General features: G+C 40.2%; 1 protein-coding gene across 6 annotated transcripts in view; it reads right to left on the minus strand.

Moving 5' to 3' along the window:
• Positions 1 to 13913, minus strand: part of SNAP47 (synaptosome associated protein 47) — a 70241-nt gene that overhangs the window by 36514 nt on the left and 19814 nt on the right. For 3 of the 6 annotated variants that reach the window (XM_063452821.1, XM_063452824.1, XM_063452820.1), the window contains one exon: positions 2893 to 3435. In XM_063452821.1, the coding sequence (XP_063308891.1) occupies positions 2893 to 3386 (494 nt within the window). In that variant the 5' untranslated portion in view covers positions 3387 to 3435. Of the gene's footprint in view, positions 1 to 2892; positions 3436 to 10462; positions 13079 to 13913 lie in introns of those variants that run through there. The other 3 variants (XM_063452819.1, XM_063452818.1, XM_063452823.1) reach the window with 2 other exon arrangements.

Genomic DNA, 13913 nt, shown 5'->3' on the forward strand with positions numbered 1-13913 from the left:
ATTTCTTTGTTCAAATTTACGGCTTTTATCCTTCCTTTGAAAAAATTGTGGTCTCTCTTGAAAAGATCTCCTACTTTTGAATTGGTAATTTCTGTACCCTGGTCTCCGGGAGAACTTCTTATCTTGAGGAAGTGCCTTTTTGGTTTCTGACATTTGTCTTATGATTTCCTCTAAAGGAGCGCCGAATAATTTAGATTTTTCCAGTGGTAGTTCACAAAGGACTGATTTAGACGCTGTATCCGCCGACCAAGACCGTAACCATAAGGTACGTCTTGTCACAGAAGACAAACCCATGATCCTGGATGCCAATTTAATAACTTCTACTGACATATCCAAAAGGAATTCATTTGCCAAATGCATGTTCTGAAACATGTGACTAAGATCATTAACCTGGTCAGAAGAAAACATTTCCTGGACTGAATTTAGCCAAACGCCATTTGCTCTGGCTACTGCTTCTCCTGCCAGTAAAGCTTTGCATTGAAAACCGTCCGTCTGATAAGCCCGCCTACACGAGGTTTCGGCTCTTTTATCCATAGGATTCTTTAAGGCTGCAGTCTCCCCTATAGGGATAGTGGTTCTTTTAGCAATCTGTGCCACCTGAACATCAACTTTTGGGATATCTTCCCACATAACTTCGCTAGCCAGCCTGAAGATATCCTTGAAGTGTCTGGAAATAAAGGCACGCTTCTCCGGGTTTTTCCATTCCCTAAATATTATATCAACCAGGCCTTGTTGAACAGAAAAACCTCTTTTGGGGTTTTCTGATCCCTGAGGTAGGATTGCATTCTCCCGAAGATGATTCAGATGTAGATGTTCTTCTTTTATTGATCTTCTGTTGAATGGGTGCTTCTACCCTTTTAGATTCTTTAATAGTGTCCAAGGTCTGGGCCAAATTCTCTTGGAACCAGGTTAGGAAAGATTGCATATCCTTTTGCTTATCTCTTTCCAAGGAGTTTGCAGTACACTGACAGCATATTTTCTTCCTAGATCCGTCTGGAAGAGGAGTTGCACATTCGCTGCAAACTATATGTTTGGATTTTACCGTAGCCTTTCTAGGCGTGGGGGTAGTCAGTTTTTCTTTTTCCATGTCAGGATAGGCTGGACTAGACAAATCTGTAAAAAAATATAAAACGGAGGCTTCTTTTCAGAATGATTATTTCTTCAGAAAGTATTTTAAAGTAAAGATTTTATTAATCTTACCTAAAAATACCTCTGAGTCGTGTGGGGGGCAGGTGACACGGCGTACCTCTTCTGACCTGCATCCATGCAGTCAGTGGGTACCAGCACAGCCTTTTTCTATTCAAAATTCAAATTTTCGCGGTTTTTTTTTGTATATCTCTTTAAGCTTCCAGTTTGCGCATGCGTCTTTGGGCACCCGGAAGCTTAGGTGGAACGCAAACACCACCTGGGCGTGCGTTCCACCGCTGTGCGCTTGCTCAGTAACGAGCTTGTGGCGAAACCAGCTTCGCCACTGTGAACTGGAGAGGCCTGGCTGCTAGCCTCCTGCCCTGCGACTACGGCCCATGGACATATTGGGACTTTTGGGACTAATGTCCCTTTAAGACTTTGTAACATATCACAGTAATACTGTCTTAAATATTATGTAGGTATTTATGTGTTCAGTTAAACTGGGGATATGTAGAAATGTGTGTTTTATGTGTTAAATGTATCAGTATGTAATTTTATGTCTTTTACTGTCTTTTTGCAACCATGTGGTTAATGGAGTCTGACTCTAGTCCTAGATAATTGGATTACTTCTCCAATTATCTCCAGGGCAGAAGGGAGGAAGCCGGGATGCATTGTGGGGGATGTTTTACTTCTGTTTGAGCCAGATTGTGCCATGCTGCAAGCCAGGGCCCAAAAGATACTTTTAGTAACTTTTAAACCCTGTTCGGATTCATGCCATTTTTTAATATGTTGTTCCCCTGAATGGATTGATTGTGGATATGTATTTTTATGTGAATGTGATGTATGGTTTTAAAGTTATGAAAGTTGTGTAAAAGTATATTTTAAACTGTATGCATAATGGGATTATGTGTCACACTAAGGGGAGGGGATGTGTGGGAGGTAACATCTATGTCATTGGTTCTTTTATGCCTCCCCCTGGGTGTGGCCTGTATGTGTGAGTTGGAAATAAAAGCCAGACTGGGTGTCCCAGTCTAGAGTTCTTGCTTAACCCTCAAAGCGATGTGTCGTCTCGGTCTTTGGGGGAATGGGATTGTATGCTGACTGCCAAGAGTGTAAGCCGATGTCTGCTTTTCTTGTTCAGCTGTTCCAGTGTTCGTGTGGTTCCAGTCGGGAGAATGGTGTTTGCAGTAGCTGTCTGTGCATCTGGAAAGGGGATTATCGCCTAAACTGGGTTTTATCCTCTTGTAAGTGAACCGGTCTGTTACAGAGCTCCGCCTCCCGGAAGCATTTTGCCGGAACCATTCTTGGCATAAAGACAACAATCCTCTGCTTGCTCCGTAACGAAAATACAGGAGCATGGGTCACTCAACTTACCACCCGGGCAGCTCTTGGACCGGATCCCCCAGACCAACAACCCGTGTGCCTCACCAGATGAAAAAGTCCTGTCCTTCCCTATCGGGACAAGAAAGAAGACTGGGGTAGGTTTTGCGGTCTCGGCCATTTATAGGTAAAGGGGGAGGATCCTTTTTAATAAATATGCTTGTTAAAAGTCTTGTCCACAGGGAGGAGCAAACCCATAAGTAACTGCCACCATATGACAGAAAAACACTACATTAAGCTGTAATGGTCCTGGTGCCAAGAGTGTCGTTTTAAGGTTGACCATGCAAGTTGACATTTTTGAACTGCTGTGAAAACAATATAATTATTTAAATAAAGAGCATTAAGATATCATTGTTAATTATCAAGATTTAACATTCACTTCACCTGTCAGCAGTAGCCATGTCTCCTTCAATCTTGTTCAGGCCTTTCATGATGTTCTCAAACGGTTGCCCCTGGTCGTGAAGCACCTTAGTTGTATCTTCCATTTGTTTCTGGGACCCAGAAGCAATATTAACAAGCTCCTGTCCTGTAGAGTTTTTTGAAGAAGTGTCCTGAGCTCCTTGAGAGGAGAGTAACTGCTCTCTCCAGAAATGTTCAATAATGTTAAAGACAACACTCCGGTTCGGTTGGAGAGAACTAAACCAGTGTTTTGCTTGGTCCTTCTCTAGAACTGTGATTGAGCTGAATATGTAGCTGGATGACTCCTTCTTGATCTCACAAATGCTAGAAAGGTGGAAGTTAACTAAGTAGTCACTTGTACCCTCTGCCTTAAACCGTAGATGTGTTGGTGTCAGTGAAAGCTTTCCAGGCAGCCATCGTCTTTCACTGGTTAGGAAATATGAACACGGCCAGCTCTGGACACACACCTCCTTCTCCATTATTTGACTTATCCAAGTGAAATGTCTTCAATAATTCACAGTTCTGCTACTGTGGAAAAAAAACAAAAAACAGTCCACTCTGTGAAAAACAATGACGGCAATTTAACAATCTCCGTTCATGAACATGTTAGAAAATTGTAATTCATCACAACTTAGACCTTGATTTAGTATTGTTGGATAAACTTTTCAAAAATATTAAAAAGTACAAAAGTAAAATATTTTTTTTACAATATTTTGAGGTATTGATATATTTATATTTTGAAAAAAATATATATAAATACGGTACATTTAAAAGTTTATCCAAAAATATTAATTTGAGGCTTTAATCATATTAAAGCTTCTTCTTGTTAGGTAGTTGTTTGTCATCAAGTTATGAATAAGATTTGCAATCAATTGGACTTGCAATCAGAGAGTATTTAATTGCAATTGGACTTGCAATCAGAGAGTATTTAATTGCAATTGGACTTGCAATCAGACTTGGTCTTAACTTTTTGAGAAGCTGATTTAGACTCTACTTCTAAAAATGAAAGAAAAAAAAAAAATTGACCGAGGAAAATAAATTTTCCTTGGTTGTAAGTATTTGGCAGATATTACAGTAATCTTAGTTTGATGCATTTTCATATTTTTTTCTTTGTTATAAATATTTGTCTCCAAATTCTACAAAACTCTGTCAATCCCCAATCATAGCTTTAAAAACAATCACCCTATATAGCAGTTTGTAGCAATTTTTTTATTATTATTCAATAGTCTCATACTCTCTGCATTTTCTGGGCTCTCCTAAATTAAAAGGGTAATCCAGATGTGGATCCCATGCTAGCTGTGCCTAGAGGAGTATCATGTACACCTCGCTGATGAGGCCCAAAGAAGGCCAAAACGATTGTCCAGGATATCTCCCGTGCGGAGGGAGCTTGCCGGTATTTCGGTTCTGGGCTGCCCCTATGGGTGAGACCAATCTGATATGTAAATGGTATAGGATCTTTGAGACCTGAGCTGGGGACTAATGAAGGGCAAGCTACTGAGGTTTATCTGACCTTTTTTACATTCTCAGACTTCTCATTGTCTCTGTTTTTGTAATAAAGTCTATGGGGCACAATAAAATCTTCTCCATGAGGTGGTTATGGTGCCTGCAGGTCCTGGGCGTTGATGTCTCAACAAATAGAAGAACTGAGGCAGCTCTGCAATGTACTAGAGAACAGGCAGAAACAACAGGATGAGTGGCTACTGGAAGTTGAGTATGGCACACCGGTCCTAGCAATGATGGTGTATAGCAGGCTTCCCCAAAACTCTGGCCCTCCAGATGTTGCTGAACTAAAACTCCCATGATTCTCAGCCTATCTTTTTCATTCATAGAATCATGGGAGTTTTAGTTCAGCAACATCTGGAGGGCTGGAGTTTGGGGAAGCCTGGTGTATAGCATTGTACATGTTGGCTTTCTTTTGATAGAACATACTCGAATTTTAGTACGGATACAGCACACGGCGCTAAATAGTAATAGAGAGTACACCATTCTATCATCCTTCTTAAAGAAGGTTTATAATAAGACTGTGAACAATATACTAGTTTTAAAATTACTCGTAGAATTATACTACGGTAAGATCCCAGGACTGAATGAAGCATCCCAGCACTAAATCACCCGGACCGAGGAAAGAGAGATGAGAATACAACTACTCCTCACTTTCCGACCGGGTTCTGTTCGTACGACCCGGTGGTAAAATGAATTGGTAGGTAAGTGAGGATGCCCTACAGAGCATGCGCACCAACATCCCCAAACATAGACAAGCACAGCAGAGCATCCCTTAAATTTATGTTCGGGGAACGTTCCCCAAACATAGATTAGATAGATTCCATGCTCTGGTATGTTTTTCTATGTTCTGGGAATATTCCTGCTCTGGTGCGCTTGTCTGTATTTGGGGAAATTTACCTGAACGTAGACATACGCACCAGAGCAGGGAATCCCTCTAATCTATGTTCAAGGAATATTCCCCGAGCATAGACCAGCTCTCTTATGTGGGGAATCCCTTGAATCCCCACGAAAGAGAGCTAGTCGTAAGTGCGAGCCGTCATAAAACAGGTAGGTCGTAAAGTGAGGACCACCTGTAATCTTGTATATTAGGGATAGAAATACATTCTTTCCAGCTATGGAGACATATTCATTCTTTACAAACTTCACGATTATGATTTATTAATAAGTATTACTTTTGTTTGATCAGCAGGATACATGTGTTTGAGATACCAGTCGTTTCTGTTGCCTACACACAGCCTCATGCACTAAGCCGCCCCATGAAACATGCCTATCGAAATACAACCATGGAGTGGTGAAAAGATAACTCAAAAACAGACAAAGAGAAGCAAGAGACCAAAAACTAATCTGGAAGGAAGACTAGATCCCAACTCATGTGAACTTGAAAAGTCTGCTACTTACACATGTCAACAAAAAGTGCAATACACTGAAGCGGCACTCTTAAAATGTCAGATATCTATTTCATTGAACATAAAATACAGTTAAGACATTTGAACAGGAAGTTGTAATACAGTTTCTACGCGAATACTATTCACACAAGTACGATGTAACCCCACGTTATACAGCACAACCCTTACAAGGTATTAATGGTTAATTAGATGACCTGGGCTGGATTTTTAAGTAAGCAACTCTCCCTACAGTCACACCTTGAATACATGCTCAAGCTGATTTTACATAGTATAGGCCCTGCCATAATGTGCTTACCAGAAAGGTAATCTTTTCTCCTATTGGATAACCCCTCTACTGCTGGGCATTTACAGTTTTGTCCTGTATACTATTAATCTAGACTGTAAGGTCATTTTTTACAAGGTCTCCATTGACCTATTTTTTCCATAAGGTTTTGTAATTTTCTCATTTGTAGGTAAATTTGCCATTTTATTACATTGTAAAGCACTGCTTTGATGCCTTGCAAAATGAATAAAAGGGTTTCTGAATTGCTTCCCATTGCTTTGTGGTTATGAGGTATGGGTGGTTGAGGACCAAATTGCTTGTTTTACTGTAATTGAAGTTGCTCTAGAAGATCTTGTGTCACTGTCTGTTAACATAACATTTTTGTCAATGATTGCATGTGTTGTTGTAACTTGGGATTTGAGACATACAGGGTTATTTACTGAGTGAGAATTCAGAGTGACTTTCAATTTTATGGTCTGGAAAGATCGTCTAAGTCAGTTATAATTTCGGTTTAGTACTTTGGCCCTAAATTTGAAAATCACTTTGAATTCTCACTTTAGTTAATAACCCTGATAGTCTTCAGTCTATGTGAGATGTAAGAGCAAACTGTCAGTTACCCCCATGTCTATATCATCAAAATAACAAGGCTAACTTTTATACAAGGTCAACCGGAGTGGTGGGGTAGCCGCTAAGTTTTCATGGGCCAAAAATAAAAATGAAAAACCACGAGAGAAGTTGAAGTATCCATTTAACCCTTTAAAAACGATGGGCGTTCTATGCCATCCTTTTTGGGTTGGCTCTAAATGCCGGAGGGCGGCATAGAACATCTCCGCCGTCCTTGGTACTCACCGGGTACCTGCCGTTCACCCGACCCTCTCTGCCTGATTTGGCCCTTCCGGGCCATGTGATCACAGGGTCCTTGCAATCACATGGCCGGAATAGCCAGCTTATGCAGTGCCTGCAGGGGGACTGCCTGAGCACTCAGGTAGCACCCCTAATGCCTGCAAAAAAGTTTAGAAAGTTATTAAAAGTTAATAAAAAGTTTAATAAAGGTACTTGGATCATATATATATATATTATCCAAGTACTTTTATATGCACATACACATACATAAACCATTATTCTAAGTGTATTTTAATATTTATATATATTATTTTATTATTTATATAGCGCCAGCAAAATTCCGTAGCTCTGTATATATAGTAATATTAAAATACACTTAGAATGACGTTAATAAATATATATATATATATATATATATATACACACACACACACACACACACACACACACGATACCAGTAGAGAGCACTCAGGAGTCTTTCAAGGTAAATTTCATCTGTTGCTTTATTGAGCAATTACAAATTCACACGACGTTCTAGTCTTGAAAAAAGTCTTTTACAGACTGAAACGTCGACTGGAACGTTGTGTGAATTTGTATTTGCATTAAAGCATTAAAAGACCGTGAGCATTGAGTGCTGGGACCTGGGACGTATATATATATATATATATATATATATATATATATATATAAATAAATTACAAATTATCAATAAATAAATTGAAATAAAAATAAATACATTTTAAAAAAAATTATATACCGGTTTAAATTTGTTCTAGCTGTATTTTGACATTAATATACATATACCGTATTTATCGGCGTATAACACGCACTTTTTTCCCCTGAAAATAGGGGGAAAATTGTGGGTGCGTGTTATACGCCGATATCCCATAATTACTTACCTGTCCTGAAGCGTGGGCCGGCTTCACAGCGCGCACCGCGGTACAGGAACTTTAATTTCAGGTTCCGGTTTCCGGCGGGACTGAAAGGAAGTGTGCACAATAGTGTGCACACTTCCTTTCAGTCCCGCCGGAAACCGGAACCTTAAATTAAAGTTCCTGTACCGCGGTGCGCGCTGTGAAGCCGGCCCACGCTTCAGGACAGGTAAGTAATTATGGGAGGGGAGGAAAGTACACTATGGGAGGGAAGGGGGAGGAAAGTACACTATGGGAGGGGAGGGGGAGGAAAGTACACTATGGGAGGGGAGGGGGAGGAAAGTACACTATGGGAGGGGAGAGGGAGGAAAGTACACTATGGGAGGGGAGGGGGAGGAAAGTACACTATGGGAGGGGAGGGGGAGGAAAGTACACTATGGGAGGGGAGGGGGGGAAGTACACTATGGGAGGGGAGGGGGGGGAAGTACACTATGGGAGGGGAGGGGGAGGAAAGTACACTATGGGAGGGGAGGGGGGGAAAGTACACTATGGGAGGGGAGGGGGGGAAGTACACTATGGGAGGGGAGGGGGGGGAAGTACACTATGGGAGGGGAGGGGGAGGAAAGTACACTATGGGAGGGGGGGGGGGGGAAAGTACACTATGGGAGGGGAGGGGGGGAAAGTACACTATGGGAGGGGAGGGGGGGAAAGTACACTATGGGAGGGGAGGGGGGGGAAGTACACTATGGGAGGGGAGGGGGGGGAAAGTACACTATGGGAGGGGAGGGGGGGGGGAAATACTATGGGAGGGGGGGGGAAATACTATGGGGGGGGGGAGAATACTATGGAAAGGGGGGGACACTATGGGATGAGGGGGGGGGGAATACTATGGGAGGGGGGGAAATTTCCTGGAATTTCTTTCTAAAAATGAGGTGCGTGTTATACGCCGGTGCGTGTTATACGCCGATAAATACGGTATATTAAATTCAAAATACATTTAGGATGACGTTATAAATACATATATGTATCTCTATATATAGCTATATATAAATAAAAATAATTTTAATATATATTATACATATATATATATATATATATTTAAATTCTACAAATATATATACATATATATTTAAATTCTACAAATATATTTATATAATATTTTTACAGAATTAAGTAATTTTATTAATTACAATTTGGGGGACCTGCCTGACAACCCAGACAGAAAGTCCTGAGAATTTGGCTCGCAAGTCCTGTATTTAACCCTGTAACTTTCCAGGACACCATAAAACCTGTAAATGGGGGGTACTGTTTTAATCGGGAGACTTTGCTGAACACAAATATTAGTATTTAAAATCAGTAAAACATATTACAGCGATGATATGACTTATTTTTAAAATTTTCTCACACAAACTGCACTTTCACTGTCTATATAATTGTTGTGATGCGTTTTACTATTTTGAAATACAATAATTGTGTTTAGTGAAGTCTCCTGAGTATACCAGTAATCGCCCTCCCCCATACAGGTTTTATGGTGTTTTCAAAAGTTACTGAGCCACATATAAAACTTTTTTTTTCTTCACATTGAAATTTGCCAGGTTGGTTATGTTGCCTTTGATATCGTATGGTAGCCCATACGATCTCGAAGGCAAAAGTAGACAACCCAAGGTATTGCAAATGGGGTATGTCCCGTCTTTTTAGTAGCCACTTAGTCACAAACACTGGCCAAAATTAGCGTTCAAATAGTTTTTTTGCATTTTTCACACACAAACAAATATGAACGCTAAATTTAGCCAGTGTTTGTGACTAACTGGCTACTAAAAGAGACTGGTCATACCCCATTTGTAATACCTTGGGTTGTCTACTTTTGCAAATGGTATGCCATCATGGGGGTAATTCTCATTCCTGGGTTACAATACAGTCTCAAAGGCAACATAACCAGTCTGGCAAATTTTAATGTATAGAAACTGAAAAATGTAATGGGCTATATTTGACCCTGTAACTCTCCAAAACATCATAAAAACTGTACATGGGGGGGTATTGTTTTACTCAGGAGACATCACTGAATACAAATATGTGTACTTTATTGAAGTAACAGCTAACAGTATTTGGACATTCACAGTTAAATAGCCATGCAGTACAAAAAAATTTTTTTTTTATATTTTATTCATATTAAATTATGTTTAACATATAAATATTTGATGTGCCATGAAAGCCCCGTTTCTCCTGAACAAAATGATACATATTAAGTGTGGGTGCATTTAACATGAGAGGTGAATTACGGTTGAATGGATATTTTAGCGCAAATTCAAGGTTTTGTTTACGTTTTGATCACAACTTGTACAATTGGCTCAGTCCTTAAGGGGTTAAAGACACTTACCGACACATTTTTTTTTTTTTTTACAAATAAAGGAAAACTTTATTTAACACTGTAAAATTAACAGTGAGACACTAATTGCCATAAGAAGAAACATAATAAAATGCATATTACAAATAAAACCACTACCTGACACTTTCAGCGAGTCTCAATCAACACCAAAACTATATTCTCATCAAAATATTAATTAAAATTTACCTTCCTCAATTTTTAATTTAAGGAAAAAAAAATATGTATATACATACACGTAGATATGAACATATATACATACACACACAGAGATATTTACATATATACATACACACGCGCATCTAAAAGATTTTAAATTCTAAAAGTCATGGGGCTCAGTCTTCTTACAAGAAACACAGTTGCTAATGTTTTCTTAAAGAGCCTTGTAAACATTCTACAATCTTCTTAGCCTAAACAGAGAATTGCGATATAGTATCGAATGCTTTTGTTGAAGGACCTGGCATGGTGGCAATATTAGAAGGTAGCAAAAATCCTTGAGGCACCCAGGTAACCTCAAATTCACTTAAAGCCCGTCTTATTACATCAGCTACCATCGGGAAAATGAAGTCAAATGATGCAGGTTCAATAATTTTTTTCACCTGACAGTTCTTTCCTTTTTTGGACAAATGCGGTCTACTGCTTGCACCACCGGCTTGCTTGGTTCCTTCCTTCAAATTTTTCTGGACGTTGGTTTGTTTCCTGTCCACATTTGCATTGTGGGCCAAAACGGCTAATTTGGTCCTGGCTACAACACTGTCCATTGTAAAACGAATTTGCTTTGGGCGATATTTGAAAACCAGACTATGGAAGATATTGAGATCATCTGAGTGGCAGAACTTTGCCATATATTCCAAATCCCTGTGAATCTGTGTGTCCCTAACAAATATTCCTAATTTAGAATAAGCCTGGCTTTTCTCATCAACCCAGCAATGCGTTCTTTCTTCTGACTCCACAATTTCTTGGTGATCACACTTGTATATGAGAGTCCCATTGTCCCACGCATGCTCATTCTTAATATGATGAAGCACAGCCTTCCACCTTTCTCTGAGAAATTCAACATTGCCTTTACTCAAGAAACAAGATGTCCACATATGATTGATTATCATGGCATTCCACGGTGCAAGCTCTTTGTACAACCTGTGTCTTGTTATGGATTCAAGCTTCCTGCGAAGTCTCTTGCAGTAACGCCAAACATCAAATTGGTGGATAATATTTTTGTATTGGGCCTTCATTATTTTACGGATGTTAGCATGTCTATCTGTTGCCAAAATGGCAATTTTCAATCCCTCTTCAAGTACCTGATCTATACACTTCTGGAATGCCTTCGATTCCATGGCTACAGAAGACTTGGTTTCACGAACTCGAACGGTATTACACTCTATTATTTTTTTAGTGCTTTCTTCCAAAAGTGTATATGTGCAATATTTGGCACCAAAGCCTGGACTATCAAATTGTCCGTCACCTGAGAGGCACAATGCCCGTCCCTTTAGCCTGGCTAAAATTGCTTTTCTCTCTTTCTCGTGGTGCAAATCAACTACTGGAAACAAAAACTTTTTTTGGTATATAAAATGCATAGCTTCAGAAATGAAAGAAACACCAAATATCCTAAACAGTTCACTTGCTTTGGAAAAATTAGATCCGCTGAATAATACTGAGGCACTGGCTAAAATATTACCACAAGATCTTTTGCCAATCATTGGTTGGCTTTGCCAAAAAAGACAACGATGATTATTTTCACAAGTAGTATATACTGTCAGCAATGTCCCTTTGATGATTTTGTCTCTTACAACTATTGGTGCAGTGCACGTTTCGGCATGCTTGCAAGTTTGAACACAGCGCAATAACTGATCAAGACAAGTCTCAAAAACTATGAATTTCTTTTCTGCTATAAAGTCGTCGGGGGTAGGCGCAGCTGAAAACGAGAGTTCTCCAAATTCTGTTGACTCTTTCTCAGCACAAGAATCAAGATCAGTCAAGGCGTTCATCGCCGAATCAGTCACAGTCGCACCCATTCCTGAATTGATCTGTAGCGACGAGACAGTAAACACTGGCATAAACTGAATTTCACCATATGTACAAGGTTGATTTATGGTTGGCGGTGAAGTGATGTCCATTACCTCCTCTGAACCAGATGCTGGCACTTCCTGATTCTTCAAGCCACGATCTTTAGATTTCCGTTGCAAACGTTTTCTTGTGCTGGATTCTTGGGCCACTGGAGCCATTTCTTCTGGAATACCCGTCCACGTCCAAGCATCACGTTTTTTGCACAAATCAATGGTTGAAGTTGCTGCGTTTTTTTTATCAGCAATACAATATGTCTGAGTTGACACATTCCTACGTCCCATGTATTTTACCGTAGAAACACTTTTGTCTGATGTTTCTATCATCATACAACTTGTCTCTTTATTACAGAATTTTGAAGCAATAGGTATAACGTAGCAGTAATCTGCAACATAATCATGGTCAGACACAATCAAACCGGGCGCACCATTACTACTTTCAAAGGAGGTAGATTCTGGAGTACCACCATAATGGCTGTTGTCCATTTCTGTATCAGAAATGCCATCTTGAGACGCTGAAGTCATTTCATGTAATCTAGATAAGACTCTAGGAGTTTTTTTAAAAATGGTTGGTACCGCACCAGGTTTCAGAAACCTTTTTTTAGGCGTGGACGAAAACGATTTTGGAGAAAAATGATCAGAACATATTCGGAAAGTGGTGGCTTTTTTCCGCTGCATGATATGCTGAATGACAGCATCCATATCGTCAAAATGGTCACCGGTGGCCAAGAGCCAGGATTTTATTTTATCTCGTGTATTTGGAAAAGAATGCAACGAGAAGTCTTCCCCACTTTTCCTTTGCCGGTTTCTGCAGCCATTGACCATACACTTGGGCATCGTGTCTATGAACACAAAATAAAAAAAAAAAAATGTCAGGGAAAAAAATAATAAAATACCTCCATCATATAAACTATAAATATGCATTGCGACAATTGTAATACAATAAAAATGGAAAACAATTCTGATTCAGGATATATTTCAAGAGAAACTGTACCATGCATTTGTTAGGACTACAAGAAGCGTTGTTTCGCTATCACTAATGATTTTACTTATAAAGTAATCTAGAAAGCCCACCAAGATGGGAAGCCTTGCATCTACCCATACAAATTCTTATAGCAGCTTTTATTATGTGATGTGTGAGTTCAGGGATGTGGTTATGTGTGGAGTGTCTGTGGGTGCAGGCATACGGTTATGTGTGGAGTGTCAGTCTGTGTGTGTGGGGATGCAGGGATGTGATTATGTGTGGAGTGTTAGTCTATGTGGGTTGGTGGGTGCAGGGATGCTGTTATGTGTGGAGTGTCAGTCTGTGTGTGTTTGTGGGCAGGGGTGTAAGGATGGGATTATGTGTGGATTGTCAGTCTGTTTGTGTGCGTGGAGTGATGCAGTTATGTGTGGAGTGTCAGCCTGCGCGTGTGTGTGTAGGTGGGGGTGCAGGGATGCAGTTATGTGTGGAGTGTCAGTCTGTGTGTGTCCATGCAGGGATGTGATTATGTGTGGAGTGTCAGTCTGTCTGTGTTGAGTGTCAGCCTGCGTGCATGTGGGGGTGCAGGGATGCAGCTATGTGTGGAGTGTCAGCCTGCGTGTGTGTGGGGGTGCACGGATGCTGTTATGTGTGGAGTGTCAGCCTGCGTGTGTGGGTGCACGGATGCTGTTATGTGTGCGAGTGTCAGCCTGCTT

Source organism: Pelobates fuscus, chromosome 4 (assembly GCF_036172605.1).
Source record: "Pelobates fuscus isolate aPelFus1 chromosome 4, aPelFus1.pri, whole genome shotgun sequence".
NCBI lineage: Eukaryota > Metazoa > Chordata > Amphibia > Anura > Pelobatidae > Pelobates > Pelobates fuscus.